This window comes from Gopherus evgoodei, unplaced genomic scaffold, assembly GCF_007399415.2.
Source record: "Gopherus evgoodei ecotype Sinaloan lineage unplaced genomic scaffold, rGopEvg1_v1.p scaffold_34_arrow_ctg1, whole genome shotgun sequence".
NCBI lineage: Eukaryota > Metazoa > Chordata > Testudines > Testudinidae > Gopherus > Gopherus evgoodei.
The window spans coordinates 4159512-4183154 of record NW_022060016.1 but is presented as its reverse complement, the minus strand read 5'-3'; the positions used below and the strand labels follow the sequence as shown (position 1 = coordinate 4183154).

General features: G+C 60.6%; 1 protein-coding gene across 6 annotated transcripts; it reads left to right on the top strand.

Moving 5' to 3' along the window:
- The first annotated feature begins 15 nt into the window (after nucleotides 1-15).
- Nucleotides 16-23582, top strand: FBXO46 (F-box protein 46). Of its 6 annotated transcripts, XM_030544456.1 has the most exons (3): nucleotides 22-115; nucleotides 6707-6898; nucleotides 19528-23582. In XM_030544456.1, the coding sequence occupies exon 3, from the start codon at nucleotides 19612-19614 to the stop codon at nucleotides 21598-21600; it is 1989 nt and encodes a 662-aa protein (XP_030400316.1). In that variant the 5' UTR covers nucleotides 22-115; nucleotides 6707-6898; nucleotides 19528-19611; the 3' UTR covers nucleotides 21601-23582. The 6 variants fall into 6 exon arrangements, 5 of the variants coding, with proteins under 5 accessions (XP_030400314.1, XP_030400316.1, XP_030400315.1 ...); XM_030544454.1 differs by lacking the exon at nucleotides 6707-6898 and having other exon boundaries at nucleotides 16-115; XM_030544455.1 differs by lacking the exons at nucleotides 22-115; nucleotides 6707-6898 and adding an exon at nucleotides 6910-6932.
- The last annotated feature ends 61 nt before the right edge of the window (nucleotides 23583-23643 follow it).

Sequence of the window (23643 nt, the reverse complement as noted above, 5' to 3'; positions counted from 1 at the left end):
GGAACCCCTGTGCGTGCAGACCCTGGGGGCGCCTGCGCAATGCAACCCGGAAGCGTTGGGAGGTGGAGGGGTTGCTGTTGTGGGAGGGGGCAGCGCGCCTGGCCCCCGTCCAGGGGTAAGAGCTGGGGAGGGGGCTGTGGATATAGGGGATGGGGCTGTGGGGGAGGGGCATTCAGGGGATGGGGCTGTGAGGGTGGGGGAGGGCAGGCAGGGGTTATAGGCTGTTGGGGTGGGGGGGCTGTGGATATAGGGGAGGGTCTGTGAGGGTGGGGGAGGGGCGATAGGGATGGGGCTGTGAGGGTGGGGGAGGGCAGGCAAGGCAGGGGTTATAGGCTGTTGGGGTGGGGGCTCATGGGGCTGTGGGGGAAGGTCAATAGGGTGTTGGAGGGAAAGGGCAGGGGGTTTGGGGGTGGTGGGGGCTCATGGGGCTATGGGATGTCTGAAGGGACGAATTGGGTGGGGGATCTGGGGCGGAGGGGAGGGGAATGGGGTGAGGAGGGTCTGACTTTTGGTGGTGTGTTGCAAGGACTTCACCCTTATGTGTGTCTCGCTCACTGAGCATCCCCTGGCAAGGCCCCACCTGGCTGGTGCTTCCTTCATGGCCTGCAAGCCCCCTCTCAGCCCCGAATCACCTGATCACTGGTTTCCATCAGTAACGCATGGTGTGGTGGGGACTTGTGCATCCAGAAACCTGAACCTCCCGTGGCCCCTGCTCATTGGCAAGTGGTTTCCTGCTGGTGGGCAGCAAATGAGATGGGGGTTTCTCTGTCTGCTCTGGTTCAGTTGTAAGCATTTTGGGGCAAGGGTCTTGTCCAATGGGGCCATGTTCTTGGCTGGTTTTTAGATAGGACCATACTAAGCATCATGATTAATAACAAAGATCCAGTTGTGAAGTGACACCCAGGGAGCCCTCCCTTTGCAGGGCGGCCCCCCGCTGTACAGCTCTGGGGAGGCCTCATCTGGGATCCTTTGTTCTGCTTTGGGCACCTCGTTACCAGAAAGCTATTAACAGATTGGAGGGAATTCAGCCACAGGGAGCTGAAAGGATCGACGTACATACGGGGAAGCGACGCTGGTAATCAAATATTTAGCCTAAGGGGGAGGGGGCAGCTGTAGGCAATACTAAAACTCAGTCTTGCCTACAGCTCCATGCGGATGAAGGGGTCTACTGGCAGGAAGTTCCTTTCAGGATCGGGGGCGAGGGCAATGGGGTCTAGTGGATACAGCACTGGGGTGGGAATCAAGATACCTTTTCCTGGTTCTGACACTGTCCTGCTTGATGACGTTGGGCCAAGTCACTGCCCTCTAGGTGCCTTGGTTTCCCGTCTGTAAAACAGGGCAAATGATTCTGACGTCTTCTCTAAAACAGTTTGAGATTTGCTCACGAAAAGTGCTAAATAACAAAGTGGGATTACAAATTAAGCCCTGAAATGCCCAAGCAGGGAAAGGACTCATTTAGGCTGTTACAGATGGGTATAATGAGTGGTAAGGGGGTTAAATGAAATTTAGGCTGAGTATCAGGGGAAGCTTCTCACCCATCAGATGTATTTGGCTGCGGCAGCCCCTCGCCACGTGGGGCCTTTAAAACTAGGGCTGGGCAAAGCACTCGGAGCCAGGGCCGGCTCCAGGGTTTTTGCCGCCTGAAGCAGGGGGGGGAAAAAAAGCAATCGCGATCAGCTCCACAGATGCCTCTTCAGTCTTCGGCAGCAATTCGGCGGCAGGTCCTTCGCTCCGAGAGGGACTGAGGGACCTAACACCAAAGAGCCGGACGTGCCGCCCCTCTCTGTTGGCCGCTCCAAGCGCCTGCTTGCTGGGCTGGTGCCTGGAGACGGCCCTGCTTGGAGCTATTGCAAGGTGCAGGCCCGGAATGGGAATGGCTCAGGTGTGATCAAACTCACTTCTTGTCCTAGGCCGAGGCTGTCCTAGGTAGTTTGAAACGGATCTTCAAAAGATAGGGCTGCAAAGGTAGGTGGGCTCCCCAAAGGGGTGTCATAGCTGTGGACTGTGCTGAGCATGGTGCGGTCAGCAGCCCTGTCGCTCTGAGGCTGGGATCTGAGCAGGACCGAGCATGGGGCTGTGCGGAGCTGTGGCAGCTGCTGTTTGTAAATGAAGCCGTGGCAGGGTGTTCATTTGCCCCACAGTAGCTAGGAAAGGGGGTGGTGGGTGGATTATGCCGGATACTGGCACTGAATTTGCCTTAGGCCAGGTCTACACTACAGACCTATGTCAGTATAACGATATCACTCGGGGTGTGAAAAACCCACACCCTTGAGCCATGTAATTATATTGACCATTACCCCCTGTATAGACAGCATTATGCTGATGGGAGATCTTCTCCCACCGACATAGCTACTGCCTCTTGGGGAGGTGGATTAACTGTGCTGATGGGAGAGCTCTCTCCTGTCGGCCTAAGAGCATCTTCAGGGGCAGGGGTGGCTCAGTGGTTTGAGCATTGGCCTGCTAAACCCAGGGTTGTGAGTTCAACCCTTAAGGGGGCCATTTAGGGATAAGGGGCAAAAATTGGTTGGATGATTTAATTGGGGATTGGTCCTGTTTTGAGCAAGGGGTTGGACTAAATCAGCAGTGCCCGCCGGGGCATCTATGTGGGCCCACGTACTGGCTGGCAGACAAGCCTCTGCTGAAATGCTGCCGAAAAGAGGCGTCGCTGCCAAAATGCTGCCAAAAATCAGCAGTATTTCGGCGATGACGCTACTTGGGCGGCATTTCGGCGGTGACGCCTCTTGATATTGCCGCATTTTGGCGGATGCTTGTCTGCTGGCCACGGTCCTTGCTGGCTCGTCGTCCGGCGCCCGCCACCCGGAAGAGGTTGGGGACCACTGGACTAGATGATCTCCTGAGGTCCCTTCCATCCCTGATATTCTATGAAGCAAGCTGCATCGGTGCAGTGTTTTCAGTGTAGACGTACTCTCAGCCAATTGGAGGGGCTGTACACCAGAGGAGCAATTTCCTGAGCACTGATTGGCTGTGGAGGTCTGATTTGCATAACAGTTGTACGGTTGTTTCTCAGTAACTGCACAGTGATTATATAAATCCTGCGAGTCTGGGTACTGACCTTAGCTTCCTGGCCATGTGCCCATAACAAACGTGGCCACCTCCACTTCTGGCAACCCTCCCTCCCTTCCCTCTCAGCTTCCTGTCCGTGTGGCCACAACAAACATGGCCCCTCCAGCTTCTGTCATCCCTTGTTTGGCCCTGCACCGCCCCATCTAACTTGAGAGTACATATAATCCATCCCCCAAACAAGTGGTCTTTAAACTGTTGGAGTGGGGAGTGTGAAATGGAGCAGAGGCAGTGTGGTGCAGTGGTTAGAGCGGGACTCTTGGGTTCTTTCTATTCTTCTGCCGCCGAGGCAATGTCATGTAATTTCTGCTCATTGATTTCTCTCGTCTGTATAACGGAGACCCCCCCCCGTCGTCCTACCTCCTGAAGCACTTTGCCTGAAAAAACACCACTCAATGCTTGGTAGTGTATTGACAAGGGTGGGATCAAGTGGAGCGCCAGGGTCCAAAGTGGGGTAGCCACGTTTGGTGGGGCTGGGGAGTGCAGCAGGCAAGGAGGCGAAAGGAAAGAAGCCCAGTGTAACAACTGGGAGGTGAGCCTAGTAACAGCATTACGCCAGGCTAACCTGCATCTTGGCCTCAGAGTTCATTCAGCTTGGGACATGGTGGTCAACTCATCTGAGCTGCTCAGATACCTCGGTAATGGCACAGCCTATGAGCTTAAACAAGAATCAGCAGGCTAGAAATGCCGTAAACAGATCCTCCACCCCACCCCATGCGTGCAGGGAAATTCGACTCGTGTGTGTGTGTGTCCCTGCTTTGTCCATGCCCCACAGTCGGGCTGGGGTTTGAGAGGCAGGTGCTGCCCCCGAAGCATGAATGGGTTGTGTAGGCCTTACCCAAACAAATCAAAAGAGCTTGAAATGTTCCTGGAACCCAGCTTGTATTTCAGTCTAGGCGAAGGTGCTGCCTTCTGCCTGAGGCGCTCAGGCTGGATGATGTGAGGACGTTTCCTAGCAGGAAGCGGGTTCTCTTACCGGAGGTGGGGTTCATACCTGCGCTAATGCTCTGGTTTGGCCTGGGGTCATGAGGTTAGCTGGAAGGAGGAAGGCACGCTGGTGCGAATGTGTTGCCAGAAAAGCTCTGGCCCGAAAGGGGAACCTGCTCCTCAGTTAGAGGAAGGAGCCTGGCCAAATAGCAACCAGCGTTTGCTCTGCTTCAGGACCTTTGCTGCAAATACTCATCAGCTGGGCATGGCCAGCCTCCTATCTCATAGAACTGGAAGGGACTTTGGGTCATCCAGGCCAGTCCTCTCGTCCTCACAGTGGGACCAAGTACTCTTCTTGACAGATTTTTGCTCTAGATCACCCCCTCAAGGAGTGAACTTTCAACCCTGGATTTAGGAGGCCAATGCTCAAACCACTGAGCTATCCCTCCCCCCCCCGGCCAGCCTCCTGCAAGGCAGGTATTATCCCCTTTTATGGATGGGGAAACTGAGGTTCAGGGATGGGGGAAAGGGGCTTGCTCAAGTTGATGCCATGGCTGGGAGTGGAACCCAGGAGTTCTGACTCCAGCATGCTCTCCCGGAGCTCAGAGTCGAGCTTGTGAGTTCGTTTCTCGGGACATTTCTGCACCTAGATGTCCTTTTGGCCCCTTCTGCTACTGCAGCAGGTGGGGCATTGGGCTCGCTGCACCCTTGGTCCGTTCCAGTTCAGTCCTGAGTCCAGCAGTAGCCTGTCCTAACTGGTTCAGGAAGAGGTAAACCCCTGCTCCCCTACTATTCAGCTGACCAGTCAGATAGCACTGTACCACTGTCACCCACTGGAGATGGGGATACCCTCCTTCCTGCCTTCAAAAAACTGGCGTTGAAGGGCTCCCTGGAAATACCTGAGCTCGATCAAACTGTTTAGTAAATACGCTGGTACTCGAGGTTCAGTAGCCCTTGTGACTTTCATCCTAATGGATGCTTTCCTTGCCCTTAAATGCCTAATCCCTTTCTGAGTTCTTTGCTTCGGTAATACCCTATTGCAGTGAGTTCCACAGATGAATGACACATGATGCGTTAAGCATGCTCAGAGATATGCCCTGGGGTTACCATTTTTGATCTCCAGCTTTCCGCCGCCCCTCTGCTCTCCAGCCCTTGTGCACTCGGTGCCTGGGGAGCTGATGGGGCCTGCGGATGCCTGCGTCAAATGGGTGGGAGTTTGTAAATGTCAAATTCCTACCTAGGCCCTGGCTATAAAACAGTTGTCACCTGGCGAGGAAAGGCCTCTGCTGAGCCTCACAAGACCAGCCCAGGTTCAGCAGAGTCAGACGCTCCCATAGGCGTGGCTGGGATTGAGGCTAATCGAAACTCTGGGTTAAGATGATCTTGCGCAAGGAGGTGTCGCTTTGTCACTGTTGTGCAGTCGGGATACTGAGTGGGGAGAGAGAGGATCCTTTTGCTTTGAAGCGTCAGGCCTAATTGCAAGGGGCAAGACGCTATCCCTCCAGCTGGTACTTAAAACGCCCTTTTCATCACAGCATCTGACTTGTCCCGGGGTGGGTCGTCTGAACGGCTGGATTTGGGTTGAGGAGAGGTGGCCACGCGACCAAGGCTTTGAAAACCCAGCAAAACGTGAGCACTGTTCTAGGACTGGAGCAGAAAGCGCTACCCTTCTCATGCGGCATCTGCTGCTTTCCTAGAGCCGAGAGCCCACTTCCCGCTGGGCGCCCAGCTCCGGAGAAGCAGTGCGACGCTGCAGCAGTGGGCACGCTGGAAATTCATTGATTGCTGGAGCTTGGGCTGAGTTGGAGAGCAGAGCTGGGATGCTCAGGCAGCTTCCTGTCTGATCTAACTATGCAGCTGGCTACAGGTGGCGGCAGCCAGCTGTGGACATGCTGGGACCAGCCACGGAGTGGTGGGCGAGGAGCCAAGGGTGCAGAGCAGGGCTGGTAAATCCCCCTTGTTACTCGGAAGCTTAGGGAGTCGGCTCTGCCCTTGCAAGGTCTTTTTGAGGGGAGGGTGTTTCAATTCTTAGACCTATGGAGCCTTCTCCTCTCAGGCATCCTGGACACCCCTTCCTGAGCTGCCTGAGCAGATGGCAGTAGGGTTGCCTGTGTACCAGGGGCTGCTGTCTCTTTAAATGCAGCATGTCAATCAGTGCAGGGAGGCAAGGGAACATCTCAAATTGGCAACTCTCTTGCAGAAATGAAACGCTCAGGAGGGTCTAAAGGCAAGTTAGAAAGCAGATGGCACCAGCTTGGCGTAAAGGGGTGGCACAGAATTCAGTGGCCCGGTCCTTGCCCTGCTGAGATCTCACTCCTCATCATAACTCCTGGTGTTCAGAAGCTTGGGGGGCCAGAATATTGCGTCTACACTAGACTTACCTGGGATTATCTTGCCTCCATCACCTGCTTTTCTCTCCAGCCCTAGCTGCTTCTTGGCTTCCATTCTAAGGGCCCAGGAGCAGACCTGGCTGGGAGGAGAGTTGGGGATGGAGGAAGCCCCCTGAGCAGTGAAAATTCAGGGTAACTTTGAATTGAACTTGGAGAGAGGAAGAAAACCAGTGAAGGGAAACGGGGATGTTGGACCGGGGGAAGCCGGCCCAGGGAGTGTCGTGTGTGGGAGCGGGTGGAGATGTCTCCTAGGGCTTTGTTTGTATCCTGTTCAGATTTTTTCGTGACTAGCCCCTCTTGGCAAACAGGCAGATAAGTGATACCTACACAGTGAGGCTCCGGGGCACGGACTCTTTGTTACTTGCCTACCAGGCTGGGGAGCTGATCCACCACAACGGGGTGCTACTGGAATAGCGAGAATCTCAGGAGGAGAAGGCACTGGGTCTAATCCTGGCTCGGCCACGGACGTGCTGGGGGACCAGGGGCCTCCGAGCTGGGGTGTGAGGATGACGAATTCTGGCTGCCATTGCACAGGTTTCTCTAGAGGCATTGGCTGGGTGATGGAGGGGCTCTGCTGTTTCTATACGGCCTCATTGGCGGGAGCAGTGTGATGGACAGAGACTGTGTAATCCCACCAGGGACTTGTGCGTGGCCCTTGGGAGGCCTCCCCTAGAGAGGGAAAAGGAGATATTACTGCTGCTGGCTCCAGGGGGTCAAGTGTTTATAGAAGGAAAGGACCAGGGTTCTAATCCGGGCTCCCTCTGTGCTTGGGTGGGATGGTGGTTGCAGGACGAGGGGAGCTGAGTGTGCGCCGTAGAGTCCAGCACTGATGGGTATCGCAGTACAGCTGAGATTCAGGGGGCTAAGGCAGTGGATCTAGCTCCATGTGGATGTAGCATGAGCATAAGCATGCGAAGGTGGCATCAGCCCTGAGGCCAAGGAGTGTGTCTGCTACTGCAGAAAGGCCTAGTAGGGGAAGGCGGACACCCCAGCATGCTGTCAGGGTAACGGGCTGGAGGATTCTCCGTTGCTTGGAGTCTTTCCAGCAGCTGGGATGTGTCTATTTCTAGTTCCCCAGGAATTATTATCCTCTGGGTATGTTCTCTGCTCTGGGTTATGCAGGAGATCAGGCTGGGTGATCTGAGCAGCCTTCTCATCTACAATTAACGTGCACTGGGCCAGGATGCAAGTGCTGGGTGGGCGGATCACACCTTGCCATGCTCCCAGGCTGTCTGCAGAGTCAGGCAGACGTTGCGGCATAAGGTCGCGTGTGGATGATGAAGAGAGAAGGCCCCCAGCTTTCCAAGGGAGGTTTGCCTGCTGCATCCCCGGCTTGCCAAAATGAACCAGGGAGCTCCAGGAAACCAAGACAGGGAATGACCCTAAAATGGGGATGCTGCCTCTGCAGCCCGAGAGAGCAGATCTGGGGTGTTGGCTGTGCCGCTGTCCCGGAACCCCAAACCCTCTGGTTCACTGGGTTCCTGCTTCAGACTGTGTCCTGACCCACGGGAGGAGGCAAATGACAGGCTGAGAGGTGGCCATGGCTTGCGGGGGGTTCATACCGGAGACTTTCACCTCTAGGTCACCAGACCCAGCTCAGCGGTGAGCAGAAGCTTGACCCCATCCTAGTGAGGCTTCGCCCAAAGCCAGAGGGGGGCCTGCAGACCCCTCCCTGGCAGGGCGGGTGTTTGCAGGGCAGTCTGTGCCTCCAGGCTGGCACGGAGGCCAAGGAGGGGGCGTTGGCGCTGGGTTCTCCATGTGTTCAGCCATTGGGATAATCTCTCACGCCCCCCCCAGCAGCCCGGCCTTGCCCTGCGCCTGCAGCCAGGCGGGGGAACAGCTCCACGCTCCCTAACCGGGAAGCCCCTGGGTAGGCTGAGGTTCTGCTGTCATCCATATATGGGCATGCCCCAAACTCGGCCTTCTGATTGGCTGCCAGCCCCATGCATATGTCTGTCAACAAATGGCTGGAGCAGGCGGGGGGGGAGGGATCAAAGGCCCCTATTGTATTGTAGGGACCGGCGGGCCCGAGTAATGGGGGCGCTGCCCCTTTAAGGACCAGGAGCCCCCTGGCAGCTGAGCTCGGGGGTCCTGGGGGGGCAGATGCCGGGACCGCCCAGCCCAGGGTGGCTCCGCTGCGGATCCCCCCCCCGCCCCTCCGGAGGCTGCGCTGCAACCTGTGGCTGGCCGGGCCCCAGCAGGGAGCGGGCGGATCGGACCCCGCCTTGGGGCTCGGGTAAGGCGGCGGGGCCCGCGGGGCGGGGAGGGGGCGCTGGGGCTCGGCCGCCCGGCGGGTGTTTGGGGCGAGCCTCGAGCTTTGAACCCTCCCCGGGGACCGCCTGGCGGAGCCCACGCTGGGCTGGTAACTCGCCACTTCCTGCCCCGTGCCGAGCCTCCTCCGGCCTGAGCCCGGTGTGCCGAGGGGACGCAGCTCCCCCCCACCCGGAAGGGGGATTAGCCCCATTCGACAGGTCGGGGGGGAAACTGAGGCACGGGGCGACTAAGTGACTTGCCCCGGGGAGGGGGCTGTGTGGTAGAGCAGCCAGGACTCCCGGCGCTGGGCGTTATCCACCTGCCCCCAGCGCCGGGGGCTGGGTCCGTGGGGGAAACCGAGGCAGGCCCAGCTGGATCTCTGGCATGAGCCCGATCCTTAGGGTTGGTTTCTTCCCCAAATTCTGGCTTTGATTACTAGAGCTGTTTGTTAAATTTTAACTTCAAATGGGATCTCCAGAAAACGCCCCCGATCTGATCCAGAACCAGCGAAAGTGGAGGGGAAACGCTTTCCTCCTCTTAGGGGAGGGATGCCCGAAATGGAGACTCTGGGTCCCCCCGGGGGGCGGACAGGTGCAAGAACTGGCCCTTCTGAGCTCGAAAAGCAGGTCAGCTTGGGAGAGGCAAGGGGGAATTTGGGCAAGGTTTGAGGGGGGCCCGAGTGGTACCCTCACCCCCCACCCGCAAACCACTCTCAGGCCAGCAGCATGGCACCTAGTTTCAGGGTGGTGTGGATGAAAGGGCCCGGCAGATAAGCCCTTAGGGGGCAGGTTTGGGGCCTGTCCATCAGGATCATGCTGCTCTGTGCATGGTTAAAATAACGCCTGAAGGTGGGAGTCAAACCTGCCCCAGCAGGGCTGGCTGGCTGGCTGCATGAATGGGGGTGTGGGAGCCCACCTGAGGATCCTGTGGGGCACTTTGTGCCCCTGTCCCACCTGTAGGAATCAAACAATCAGCCGTTCAGCTGAACATAGGGATAGCTGCAGGCTGGTTAGCTAGAGGAGCTTGTCCCCCGACTCCCCAGCCAAAGCCAGCCGTGCCCTGCCCCGGGTTAGGCAGAGATCGCCGCCGTGGCTGGTCATTGCACGTTCTCTGCTCTGGTTTCTGGAGCACCTGGTGCTGGCCGTGACCGTGCGCAGGACTCGGTGCCTTTCTCCGCTGCTCTGATTGGTTATGGCAGCACCAGTCCATGATCCAGAGGGCACAGCCGGCTATGCTCCCTCCAGAACCCCGTGGAAGGCCGGCTTGCATGCCGCTCTAGCCAGTGCGTCTCATGGACTCCCATCAGTGGGGTGGACATGGGCTGTGGGCCCTCAGCATAACAGTACCTAGAGCCACTGTGCCGTACCTCTCCAAAGGCTTGATGTCCCCATTTTACAGATGGAGAAACTGAGGCATGGAGGGGCAGCGACATGCTAAGAGTCTCACATGGTGCCAGGGCAAAGCTAGGAATGGAACCCAGGAGTCCTGGGCCCCATCCACTGGAGCAGTCTGCCTGGCCTGGGATGTTGGCGGGATGCTCCAGCTGCCCTGTTGGCTCCCCAGCTCTTGCATTTAAATGCCCCTCTGACATCTCCCTCTTTTAATGCTAGTCTCAGATCAGGCTCCTTGCTGCCCCCCCGGCCTGCCTCTTGGGCCCATGCCCGTGACTGTCAATGCTGCGTGGATTTACACACCCACCCCGTGTGACAGGCTGGGGCTGCGTGGATTTACACACCCACCCCGTGTGATAGGCTAGGTCTCTGTCTGTAACCCACTGCAGAGGGAGGAGTTTGACTGGCCCTTTCCGAGTGCTTCGGACGCACCATGCGGCTGAGTGGTCAAGGAAGCGTGGGCTGGTGCCTTTCCCGGCTCCCGCGTGCTCAGATTTGCCACCTTAAGTGTCACGTTGACACTGAATTTTTTTTTTTCCGCATTGCGTTTCCTTTCTTGTAAGCCCGTCTGTGTCCTCAAATCCTGGCTTTTAGTCACCTTCCTTTGACTGGCCCAGGCTCCTGTCCTGTCAGGGCTCCTGGCTGTTACCCCTTGATCCACCTGAGCTTACAGGTGGAGAGGGCTACTCAGCAGAGCTTTGGCTCCCGGCTCTGGCAGTGCCCCCCCCCAGCCTGTGGAGTGAGACTGAGTGTCAAATGCAGGTTTCTTTCCCCACTCCCACCCATCCTCAGCAGGGGCAGGAGAGTGAAACTGAATGTGCAATGAAAGGAGTTTGGGTTATGCCCAATGAGCTTATGGAACTCATTGCCACATGATCCTGTTGAAGCCAAGTCTTCAGATGGCTCCAGACAAGGATTGGGGGGCGTTTAGGTGGATAACGGCGCCGCCTTCAGATAGATTTGGTAGGATACAGGTGTAAGTTTCGGAGGGATCTAAGATCTGGTGCCTCAGAGAATGAACTGATGGGCTGGTGGAAGGAGGAGACTTTCCGGGGCCAGCTATTCCATATTTGTCCACTGGGGGTTTCTTGCACCTCCCTGCAAAGCAGCCGGTGCTGGCCACTCTTGGAGCCGGGTTACCAGGGTAGATGGGCTCCTGGTCTGATGGATTCTTCTGTGCGTCTCTAGCCCCGCTGGCCCAGGGAGTGGGTTCTTTGTCCAGTCTGTCTCCCAGGAACTCGTCCGAACAGACGGGCAGCTGCCTCGGATGCGGGCATTTGGTCAGTGTGCAAATCTCTTCTGCGATCGTGTCTGGGATAAGTGAGACTCGATGCAGCTCCTGGACCAGAATCTGTCTCCAAACCGCCTCCACTCTGGCTCCCGCACAGGTCCTGAAAGAGCCAGTTGGTTCTGATGGGTCAAAGCACCTCACCCCATCTATGGCCTGGAGACCTCCCACCATGCATGGACAGATCAGGCCCAGCGGGCCCTTTGGCTGCCCCCAGCCCTTAACTTCTTGTCCCCTCCCCCATATTGTACTTTGTCAAATGAAGATACCATCAGGTCGGAGGATAACTCACCCTGTTCTTTCCACAGCATTTGGAAACGAGTGGGAGGCTGGGGGGAGATTGTGGCTGAACCAGGGACTTGGGAGTCAGGACTCCAGGGTTCTATTTTTGGCTCTGGGATGGGGAGAGTGGGGCTTAGTGGTTAGAGCTGTGGGGTCTGGGAGCCAGGACTCCTGCGTTCTTGGCTCTGGAAGGGGAGTGGGGTCTAGTGGTTAGTTGTGTGTGTGTGTCGGGGTGGGGGGAGCTGGGTGTCCGGACTCTTGGGTTCTACCGGCTCTGCCATGAAGTCACTGTCTCCCTTCCCTTGTGGAGGGTGCTGGGCTGTGCCTGCGCTTGCTGGGAGCAAGAGACTTACTCCTCTGGGTGTATAGGGAGCAGCATCGACTCCAAGAAGAACCCAGCCCAGCCACGGGCAGCCTCAGACTGACACGTAGCAGGCGCTGGGCCAGCGCTCTTGTCTGGTGTCGCTTGCAGGTGGCCAGCCCCTAACCACAGTCCTGGGGGGCGGGGCAGGGGGGTCGTGTCTGTGCCAGGCTGTCGCCTCTAGCAGGAGGTCACTGGCTATGCTGTGCTCAGTCGTGGCCAAAGGGGAAGAGGTGGCATCAGGGAGGGGGCCCTGTAGCCTGTCCTCCCCTGAGGGCATGGCCTGTGATTCTGTCCTGCCTCCCCGGGGGCTTTAGGCTGCAGAGGAAGGGATGCAGCTGTCCATACCTGAATACCTCCAGGTAGGGGGGGTGCAGCCTGTGGACATGAGCCCCTGGTGCTGCCCCAGGCCTCGGAGTCGGTGGGGGCAGACTCTGGACCTGAGCCCCATGGTGCTTCTCCAGGGGCAGACTGTGGGCATGAGATTTGGGGTACCCCTCATGGGGGCCTGAATTCCTGCCTCAGCCCAGCTGGCCTCTTGACCCCAGAGCTGGGGTCACAAGCTAGTCTGGTTAGTCCGTGGGTCGGAGATGGTGGCTGGTGCTCTCCCCAGCAGTCAGGGCTGACCCCAGTGCCCCAGCGTGGTGCTAGGGGGCGCTGTGCTGCAAGGAGCAGGACGTGGGCTCAGTAGGGGGCTCTCCCCTGGCACTCAGTGCTGACCCCAGTGCCAGCCCTAGGGGGCGCTGTGCTGCAAGGAGCAGGACATGGGCTCAGTAGGGGGCTCTCCCCTGGCACTCAGTGCTGACCCCAATGCCAGCCCTAGGGGGCGCTGTGCTGCAAGGAGCAGGACATGCTCAGTAGGGGGCTCTCCCCTGGCACTCAGTGCTGACCCCAATGCCAGCCCTAGGGGGCGCTGTGCTGCAAGGAGTGGGACGTGGGCTCAGTAGGGGGCTCTCCCCTGGCACTCGGTGCTGACCCCAGTGCCAGCCCTAGGGGGCGCTGTGCTGCAAGGAGCAGGACATGCTCAGTAGGTGGCTCTCCCCTGGCACTCAGTGCTGACCCCAATGCCAGCCCTAGGGGGCGCTGTGCTGCACGGAGCAGGACATGCTCAGTAGGGGTCTCTCCCCTGGCACTCAGTGCTGACCCCAGTGCCAGCCCTAGGGGGCGCTGTGCTGCAAGGAGCGGGACATGCTCAGTAGGGGGCTCTCCCCTGGCACTCAGTGCTGTCCCCAATGCCAGCCCTAGGGGGCGCTGTGCTGCAAGGAGCAGGACGTGGGCTCAGTAGGGGGCTCTCCCCTGGCACTCAGTGCTGACCCCAGTGCCAGCCCTAGGGGGCGCTGTGCTGCAAGGAGCAGGACATGCTCAGTAGGGGGCTCTCCCCTGGCACTCGGTGCTGACCCAGTGCCAGCCCTAGGGGGCGCTGTGCTGCAAGGAGCGGGACAGGCTCAGTAGGGGGCTCTCCCCTGGCACTCGGTGCTGTCCCCAGTGCCAGCCCTAGGGGGCGCTGTGCTGCAAGGAGCGGGACATGGGCTCAGTAGGGGGCTCTCCCCTGGCACTCAGTGCTGTCCCCAATGCCAGCCCTAGGGGGCGCTGTGCTGCAAGGAGCAGGATGTGGGCTCAGTAGGGGGCTCTCCCCTGGCACTCGGTGCTGACCCCAGTGTCAGCCCTAGGGGGCGCTGTGCTGCAAGGAGCAGGACGTGGGCTCAGTAGGGGGCTCTCCCCTGGCACTCGGTGCTGACCCCAGTGCCAGCCCTAGGGGGTGCCGTGCTGCAAGGAGCAGTACATGGGCTCAGTAGGGGGCTCTCCCCTGGCACTCAGTGCTGACCCCAGTGCCAGCCCTAGGGGGCGCTGTGCTGCAAGGAGCAGGACGTGGGCTCAGTAGGGGGCTCTCCCCTGGCACTCAGTGCTGTCCCCAGTGCCAGCCCTAGGGGGCGCTGTGCTGCAAGGAGCAGGACATGCTCAGTAGGGGGCTCTCCCCTGGCACTCGGTGCTCACCCCAGTGCCAGCCCTAGGGGGCGCTGTGCTGCAAGGAGCGGGACGTGCTCAGTAGGGGGCTCTCCCCTGGCACTCGGTGCTGACCCCAGTGCCAGCCCTAGGGGGCGCTGTGCTGCAAGGAGCAGGACGTGGGCTCAGTAGGGGGCTCTCCCCTGGCACTCAGTGCTGACCCCAGTGCCAGCCCTAGGGGGCGCTGTGCTGCAAGGAGCGGGACATGCTCAGTAGGGGGCTCTCCCCTGGCACTCAGTGCTGACCCCAATGCCAGCCCTAGGGGGCGCTGTGCTGCAAGGAGCAGGACGTGGGCTCAGTAGGGGGCTCTCCCCTGGCACTCAGTGCTGACCCCAATGCCAGCCCTAGGGGGCGCTGTGCTGCAAGGAGCGGGATGTGGGCTCAGTAGGGGGCTCTCCCCTGGCACTCAGTGCTGACCCCAGTGCCAGCCCTAGGGGGCGCTGTGCTGCAAGGAGCAGGACATGCTCAGTAGGGGGCTCTCCCCTGGCACTCGGTGCTGACCCCAGTGCCAGCCCTAGGGGGCGCTGTGCTGCAAGGAGCGGGACATGGGCTCAGTAGGGGGCTCTCCCCTGGCACTCAGTGCTGACCCAGTGCCAGCCCTAGGGGGCGCTGTGCTGCAAGGAGCAGGACGTGGGCTCAGTAGGGGGCTCTCCCCTGGCACTCAGTGCTGACCCCAGTGCCAGCCCTAGGGGGCGCTGTGCTGCACGGAGCAGGACATGCTCAGTAGGGGGCTCTCCCCTGGCACTCAGTGCTGACCCCAGTGCCAGCCCTAGGGGGCGCTGTGCTGCAAGGAGCAGGACGTGGGCTCAGTAGGGGGCTCTCCCCTGGCACTCGGTGCTGACCCCAGTGCCAGCCCTAGGGGGCGCTGTGCTGCAAGGAGCAGGACATGCTCAGTAGGGGGCTCTCCCCTGGCACTCAGTGCTGTCCCCAATGCCAGCCCTAGGGGGCGCTGTGCTGCAAGGAGCAGGACATGCTCAGTAGGGGGCTCTCCCCTGGCACTCGGTGCTGACCCCAATGCCAGCCCTAGGGGGCGCTGTGCTGCAAGGAGCAGGACATGCTCAGTAGGGGGCTCTCCCCTGGCACTCGGTGCTGTCCCCAATGCCAGCCCTAGGGGGCGCTGTGCTGCAAGGAGCAGGACATGCTCAGTAGGGGGCTCTCCCCTGGCACTCGGTGCTGACCCCAGTGTCAGCCCTAGGGGGCGCTGTGCTGCACGGAGCAGGACGTGGGCTCAGTAGGGGGCTCTCCCCTGGCACTCGGTGCTGACCCCAGTGCCAGCCCTAGGGGGCGCTGTGCTGCACGGAGCAGGACATGGGCTCAGTAGGGGGCTCTCCCCTGGCACTCGGTGCTGACCCCAATGCCAGCCCTAGGGGGCGCTGTGCTGCAAGGAGCAGGACGTGGGCTCAGTAGGGGGCTCTCCCCTGGCACTCAGTGCTGACCCCAGTGCCAGCCCTAGGGGGCGCTGTGCTGCACGGAGCAGGACGTGGGCTCAGTAGGGGGCTCTCCCCTGGCACTCGGTGCTGACCCCAGTGCCAGCCCTAGGGGGCGCTGTGCTGCAAGGAGCAGGATGTGGGCTCAGTAGGGGGCTCTCCCCTGGCACTCAGTGCTGACCCCAATGCCAGCCCTAGAGGGCGCTGTGCTGCAAGGAGCGGGACATGGGCTCAGTAGGGGGCTCTCCCCTGGCACTTGGTGCTGACCCCAGTGCCAGCCCTAGGGGGCGCTGTGCTGCAAGGAGCGGGACATGGGCTCAGTAGGGGGCTCTCCCCTGGCACTCATTGCTGACCCAGTGCCAGCCCTAGGGGGCGCTGTGCTGCAAGGAGCAGGACGTGGGCTCAGTAGGGGGCTCTCCCCTGGCACTCAGTGCTGACCCCAGTGCCAGCCCTAGGGGGCGCTGTGCTGCACGGAGCAGGACATGCTCAGTAGGGGGCTCTCCCCTGGCACTCAGTGCTGACCCCAGTGCCAGCCCTAGGGGGCGCTGTGCTGCAAGGAGCAGGACGTGGGCTCAGTAGGGGGCTCTCCCCTGGCACTCGGTGCTGACCCCAATGCCAGCCCTAGGGGGCGCTGTGCTGCAAGGAGCGGGACATGCTCAGTAGGGGGCTCTCCCCTGGCACTCAGTGCTGACCCCAGTGCCAGCCCTAGGGGGCGCTGTGCTGCAAGGAGCAGGACATGCTCAGTAGGGGGCTCTCCCCTGGCACTCAGTGCTGTCCCCAATGCCAGCCCTAGGGGGCGCTGTGCTGCAAGGAGCAGGACATGCTCAGTAGGGGGCTCTCCCCTGGCACTCGGTGCTGACCCCAATGCCAGCCCTAGGGGGCGCTGTGCTGCAAGGAGCAGGACATGCTCAGTAGGGGGCTCTCCCCTGGCACTCGGTGCTGACCCCAATGCCAGCCCTAGGGGGCACTGTGCTGCACGGAGCAGGACATGGGCTCAGTAGGGGGCTCTCTCGCGGCAGTTTGGGTTCACCGCTGCACGCCGGAGGCATCGTCTATCTGATAATACCTAAAACTGAGACTTTGGCTGTTTAAAAGAAAAATCCGTTGCACTTTTTGCGTGAAGCGGAAGGGTTAACCCCAGTCAGCGTCTGTGCAAAATTCAGACTAGTTCCTCCGGGAGCTTGTCCTGCCATTTCAGTTTGATAGGAGAGACTTCACTTCCTGTCCCAGCTGTGGCTGTGCGCTGTTAAACAGCTCCCATGTTCTGCCCCAGAGGCGGCTGCATTTCAGTGGGGATGGGTACTGCATGTAACCAAGAGCAAGACTTGACCTGAGAGGCGCCACAGGGACTTGTGGAGGGTGAAAGGCCCCCTAGCGCACGCAGATGGGGCGGGCAGCATGTGTGGGGTAGGCTAGGAAGGCATCTTCCTAGCTGGTAATCCCTGCAAAGTGCTCATTGCAGGGGAGCTTCGTTACGGAAACGTGGGCTGCGAGGGTTGCTGGCTCCCAGTCCTGTTTTGTACGTTACTTGTCCTAGTGCCAGGAGACAGCCCCGCAGACGAAGGGTGGGCATCGTGTGCCGTGGCCCGAAGCTCTGCTGCTCTGGAGCTGTGGAACGGGCACGGGGTGGGCGATCTCGACGTGGTGCTGTGTGCTTGTGCCCATCACCTGTCTGAGTGCTCCCGGGCCACGCTGGTTCATACGGACCAGCTGCCCCAGGGGTCCGGATCCGGCGTGAGAGGGGGCAGGCCATGCCAGCTGCTACCCTGGTGCTCGGTAGGGCACGAAGACCTGTCTTTGTTAGTGAATTTCCTGCCCTCTGTGCACGGAAGGGGGTGGCCCGGGCGACGAGAGGTTAGTGACCATGCTGCCAGGGGAGCTCACGATGGCTGCTGGGGGTCGGACTGAGCCACCCAAACGATGATGGAGTGGATCCGCCCACTCCCAGCTGCGTATGGGGAGCCCTGGCAGCCCGCCCGCAGCCCCCTGTGCTGGAGCAGTGGCAGAGCGTAGCAGAGGCATGTCCTGTTCCTCACCCAGCCTGGGACAGCGAGAGGGTGGCCGTGGTAGAGGGGGGATGGTGGTGAGAGTCAGCAGAGGGAGGCGGGAGAGCTTGAGACAGAGGGATGCATATGATCCGTTCTCTTAGCACTGCCAGGCGGCCCCTAGACTCTGGCCCGCCGAGCTGCAGTCCGGAGCCTCAGTACGAATCGGGCGTGACACCGAGAAGGCAGGATCGAGCCTGGGGCACCCCCTGGCTGGCACACTGGGCCAGGGTGGGTGGCGGAGAGTTAGTTTTTGCACGCCGCAGCAGGTTGTGCTCGGAGAAGGCCGGGAATGGAGGGGAGCAAGGTTTCCCGAGATGCTGCGGCGCGATCGGTTTCCGTCCTGCCTCACCGACTCTGCAGGGCGGCTCGGGGCCACGAGAGTTGAGGTCTCTTTCCCTGGGAGAGGCAGAAATCTCACCCGCTGGGGAAGGGAGCGAAAGTAGCTGATGTGTCCCCGTGTGGCCAGCCAGCTGCAGGTTTTCCCACCTGCTCCCCTGAGCTCTGCCCCCCCACTGCTGCAGAAAGACCCCGCCAGCTGAGGCACAGGCACCCCATGGCTCGCACTCCAGAATCTGCAGGCTCTCAGACTGCAGCCACCACCTGCACTCTGCCAGCTCTCTCATGCCTGCGTGGCAGGCTGGCCCCTGCAGCAGGTCCCACAGCCGGAAACCTGGGCTTCCTCCATGTGCCTGCTGCATGGATCATTCCCCATATGGGCTAAAATTTAATGTGTCCCCCGATAAGTCCCATCCCCACCCCCCCGATGTGTCCCCCAGGATAAGCTACTGCTAAGGAAGGTGCAAAAAACTCATTGGGGGCAGCCCAGGCTTCCCTGCCCCACAGATCCCTCCCTGTTCCTCTTCTCCTCAAGGCTTGAGGGCAGTCAGGTTCCTTCCCAAGCTCCCGACGATTAGCGTTCTAGGATTCGCTCTTCTAGCTCTGGGCACTAGTTTTTCCCCATGGTAGCAACCAATCCTATTTTGCTCTTGGTCTTCGCATTGTCCTGTGGCAGAGAGTTCCGCAGGCTCCCGGCACACCGGGAGAACATCTGTTCCCTCTGACCCCATAGGAACGTGTTGCCTTTCCATTTGGCATACTGCCCCCTAACCATCAGAGGAGTGAAGTTCTGGAACAGCCTTCCAAGGGGAGTAGTGGGGGCAAAAGACATATCTGGCTTTAAGACTAAGCTTGATAAGTTTATGGAAGGGATGGTATGATGGATTAACTTAATTTTGGCATTTGATCTTTGATTATTAGCAGGTAAATATGCCCAATGGCCTGTGATGGGACACTAGATTGGGTGGGATCTGAGTTACTACAGAGAATTCTTTCCTGGGTGCTGGCTGGTGAGTCTTGCCCACATGCTCAGGGTTTAGCTGATCGCCATATTTGGGCTCGGGAAGGAATTTTCCTCCAGGGCAGATTGGCAGAGGCCCTGGGGGGGTTTCGCCTTCCTCTGCAGCGTGGGGCACAGGTCACTTGCTGGAGGATTCTCTGCAGCTTGAGGTCTTCAAACCACGATTTGAGAACTTCAGTAACTCAGACATAGGTCAGGGGTTTGTTACAGGAGTGGGTGGGTGAGATTCTGTGGCCTGCGTTGTGCAGGAGGCCGGACTAGATGATCATAATGGTCCCTTCTGACCTTACAGTCCAGGAGTCCTCCTTGTCTCAGGAGGTTGGGCGAATGGAAGCCCCCACCCGCTTTCCCTCACATGATTGTTCCATCATAGCCGCCTCTCGAAAGGGGATGCTCCCCAGTGCCACCCCTCCCCTTACTGAAACTTGTGCTAACAGTAGAGACCTGCGCTGTGAGGGAAGCCAGGGGCTATGGGCAGCCGGGGCAGGGAGTGGGCAGAACGTTCAGCAACTGGGTTTGGTGCTGGGCCAGGACACGTCACTCTCCCTTTTTGCCGGTGGGCTGCAGTGGGGGCCATGTGGCATTAGTTGTGGGCTGGCTCATACTCCTAGGTCCTGGAGCCTGGGGTGGGCGACCCCCCAGGCTGGTTCCCAGGCTGGCAGACCGATTCGTTTCCATCCAGCCTTGCTGATGCATGTGTGTCTCTCCCTTTCCCCAGGTGGCTCCGAGCCGGTGAAGATCTCGGCGTCCGGCACCAGAGCGCCATGAGCTAGGGGGGCACCGCTTGTGCCATGAGCCCGGGATGGATCAGAACACCTTCTCGCACATCCAGCTGTGGTGCCCACGGCCCTTCGGCACCTACTCCCAGAACAAGCCGTGCGGCGGCAGCCCGGTGAAAAAGCCCTTTGGGGACTTTGCCTGCAGAACCAAGGAGGGGGAGGACAGCGGGGAGGCCTGCTCTGAGAACACCCCACCCGCCCCGGCCCCACCGCCTCCCTTGGTCTCCCCCAGCCCCAGCCAGGGGGAGGAGGGCCGGGTGCTGCTGGACACCTGGTACGTCATCAAGCCAGGCAACACCAAGGAGAAGATCGCCTTCTTCGTGGCCCATCAGTGCAGCAGCAGCAGCCGCGCCAGCACCATGAAGGTCAAGGGCAAATGGGGCAGCGACAGCTCCAAGGCCAAGCGCCGGCGGCGCTCGCATGACCCCAGCAAGGGCAAACCGTGCCCGGGGAAGGACAAGGACGGCAGCAAGGAGGCGGAGGATGTGTACCTGTGCCCGGAGGCCCACGCCGAGCCGGGCGGCGACACAGACCTGCTCTCCGTGGCCGAGATGGTGGCCCTGGTGGAGCAGCGCACGGCGCTGGCTCTGCAGAGCTACTCACGGCCTTGTCCTGGGGGGGCGCCTCCGGCCCCGGCCTCCCCCGTGGTGTTCCTCTCCACGGAGCAGGAGCAGGCGGACGGGGAGAAGAAAGTGGCGGGGGGTGGGAGAGGCCAGGACTGCAGCCGGGTGGCGGAGGTGGTGGCCCATTTCGAGTCGCAGCAGGAGGAGCGAAGCGTCCTGCGGCAGAACGGGCTGTGCCCCGAGGCGGCCGAGTGTGTGGCCAACTCCCAGCATAGCCCCGGCGAGGTGCGCATCGCCTTCCGCATCTCCAGCAGCCGGGACCCCCGCTCGCCCCCCGAGGTGGGCTCCGGCACCCGCCCCAATTGCATGTTCATGAGCTGCAGCACCGGAGGCTCCGCCACCGGCTCCGGTGCCCATACCAAGGACAAGATCACCTGCGACCTCTACCAGCTGATCAGCCCCTCCCGCGACTCCCTGCCCAACAATGTGGACTTCCTGCTGTCCAGTGCCGCGCCCAAGGGCGACGGGGCCAGCGAGCCGCCCGATTTGGAGATGAGCTGCGGCGAGAGCCAGGCCTTGCCGGGCAAGCTGGACGCCGGCCCCGAAGGCAGGGCTGGGGAGAAGCTCGGGGGGCCAGCGGCAACGCCCCGGGACTGCATGGCCGGCTTCCATGTGGATGTGGTGGTGACGGGCGTGGTGGATCAGTGCGTCTTCTTCGGCAAGGACAGCACCAAGAACATGAAGGAGGAGACGGTGTGTCTGACGGTGGGGACCCCCACCCCGGACGGGCTGTGCTCCGCCTGCGAGGATCCACCCCCCGGCCAGCTTTTCTTCCTTCATGCCCAGGCCCCCCGGACCGAGGACACCCGGGAGGCTGCCGGCTCCCTCTTGGACAGCAAGAACAACGGCGAGGGGGGCACGGAGTGGCCGGATGGGCCCGGGCTGGAGCCGGCGGCCTCGGACACCTCACTGTGCCGCCTCTACCGGCACGTCTCCCACGACTTCCTGGAGATCCGCTTCAAGATCCAGCGCTTGCTGGAGCCCCGCCAGTACATGCTGCTGCTCCCCGAGCACATCATGGTGAAGATCTTCAGTTACCTCCCCACCCAGTCGCTGGCCGCCTTGAAATGCACCTGCCACTACTTCAAATCCATCATCGAGACGTTCGGCGTGCAGGCCACGGACTCCCGCTGGAACAGGGACCCGCTGTACCGCGACGACCCCTGCAAGCAGTGCAAGAAGCACTACGAGAAGGGGGACGTGTCCCTGTGCCGCTGGCACCCCAAGCCCTACCACCACGACTTGCCTTACGGACGCTCCTACTGGATGTGCTGCCGGCGCACGGACAAGGACACGCCGGGCTGCCGGGTGGGGCTGCACGACAACAACTGGGTGCTGCCCTGCGACATGCTGAGGGACCGAGCAGCCAGGCGGGAGGATGGGAGGTGAGGTGGGGCGGACGGGCGCTGGTGCGGGAGCCCACGAGGTTTCGTGCGTGCATGTGTGCGTGTGTGTGTGTGTGTGGTTTGGTTTGTTTGCCTGGCTGTCTGGTGCTGATCTCAGCTGCAGCCCATCCGAAAAGAAATTGATTCACCCACCTGCAAAACTATACAGAGCCGGGGCCAGATTGCCTCCTCCCTCAGCCGCTCCAGCCTCCAGCCCCGCCTGCCTGCCTTGGGCAGGGGGTCCTTGCTGTGCCCCAGCAATGCAGGTCGTTGGTGGCTCTGGGGGGAGCGGCTGTGAATTCTCCTGCTAGCCGCCTACCCTTGTGTCCAGCCCCTCTCATCCGCCGCTCCTAGCTGCTTGGTGAGCACTGATTATCATCGGTGGATTCACCCCCAATCTCCTTCCCCAGCCCCTGTTGCCAGAGCAGAGCTCCCCTCAGCCCAGCTCTGTCCTGCCAGCGGGCACGTGGCAGCCCCCGGCGACCCGAGGGAGCACGAGATCGGAGCCAGGTTCTGCCATCTGAAGCTGTGAAAGCCCCACTGCCACTAGGGCCCGCTCCTGCCACACCCTCGTTCGGGGGCACCGCACCTGGTGTAATCTGATTAGCCCCGCCAAGAGAGGGTGGTCTGCTCCTGGCCCCGCAGGCTGGCACAGCGAGCATCATGCCGGCTGGGGGTCCCGTTTCCAATCCGAGCCGTTCACACGAACACATATCGGGGGGCAAGAAATCAGCCTCCGGGGGGAGAGAGAGAAGGGGGCAGCGGTCCCACTGCTGCTTGGTAGAACCTGTCAAGCTGAGGCCGGCCACCTCCATCCGCGGCTTGCTGGGGCTCAGAGCCAGCCAGTGGGTCACAGCAGCAAGGGAGCTGGGGGTGGGGGGGATTCCCATCCCTCCCTGATGGCACCCCCCCAGAGAGAGCGCCCCCTTTGTCCCCATCCCTGCCTACATGCAGCAGCCTCTCCAGAGCAATTGGCAGTTTGCCGTGACTGTGGGTTTCTTAGCATGGTGGCCACCAGTTGACTTTGCCGAGCCGCTGAGATGCCTGGGTTCTCAGCAAGAGGGGGTGGCGGCTGCTGGCCTCCCTCCAGCCATCGGCTGGTCCCTCCCCTTTTCTTCTAGCCGCGTTGCTTGTGGGAGGGGGGATTGTCAGTGGGGGTCAGCCCCAGCCTGGCCGGTGTCACTGGCTCTTTGGGGTCCAGTTCTGTAACTCGAACCCCTGTATGGACTGGTGGGCAAAGGAACCCGGCTCTAGGCCAGAGTAGCCCAGTGCCAGGGGTGGGTGGGCGTTGCTGTAACCACCGGGCCAGCCCCACAGCTGGAGTGAGTCTGCCTGGGCCTACCGTGCCAGCTCTGGGGGTCTGGCCCTCAGCCTCCCCCCTGTGGCTGGAACCGGGGCTAGCAGCCAGAGTGGTCTTTCACCCCTGGGGTCCTGATCCCCTCCCCCTACACACGGCCTTATCCCCTCATTGTTCCAGCTCCAGCCGGGGGCTGGGCTTCCATCAGCAGGGTCGGGGGGGGGGGGGGCCTTCTCCCCCAGCTGCTGATCGTTCCTCCGTTTTGCAGCCTTTTCATTTGAACCCACAAAACTTATCCCCTCTCCTCCACCCCCGCTCCCCCACCGCAAGTTGCCTTGAAATCCTAGCCCTGGTCTCTTGGCTTATGCACGAGTACGGTGGGGCCGGCCCCCGTTCTTGTGTCGCTGGGCTCGTGTGGCCAACGGCTGAACCTCAATTCCCAGCTAGTGTCGTGGTCCAAAATGAGGGGGCCGTCTCCTGCCCTCCACGTCGGGCCCATTTGCCCGCCCCCCAGCCCTGCCCTAAGTAGGCCGTTGGCCCGTGGTGCTCTGGTCCCCAGGTGCCAATCTGGTTCCGGGTCCCCCAGCACGGGCACAGCTCCGCCTGGTATTTATACGCCTGTCTCTGTGCATGTGTGACATTTCAAATGACTGTTGAGTGGAAAACAAATTAAACAGCAGAAAAACTGACTTTGGGAGTGATTTCTTTTCCCCCTCCTTGTCCCATCCCCTGGCATAAAGGGGCTTTTGG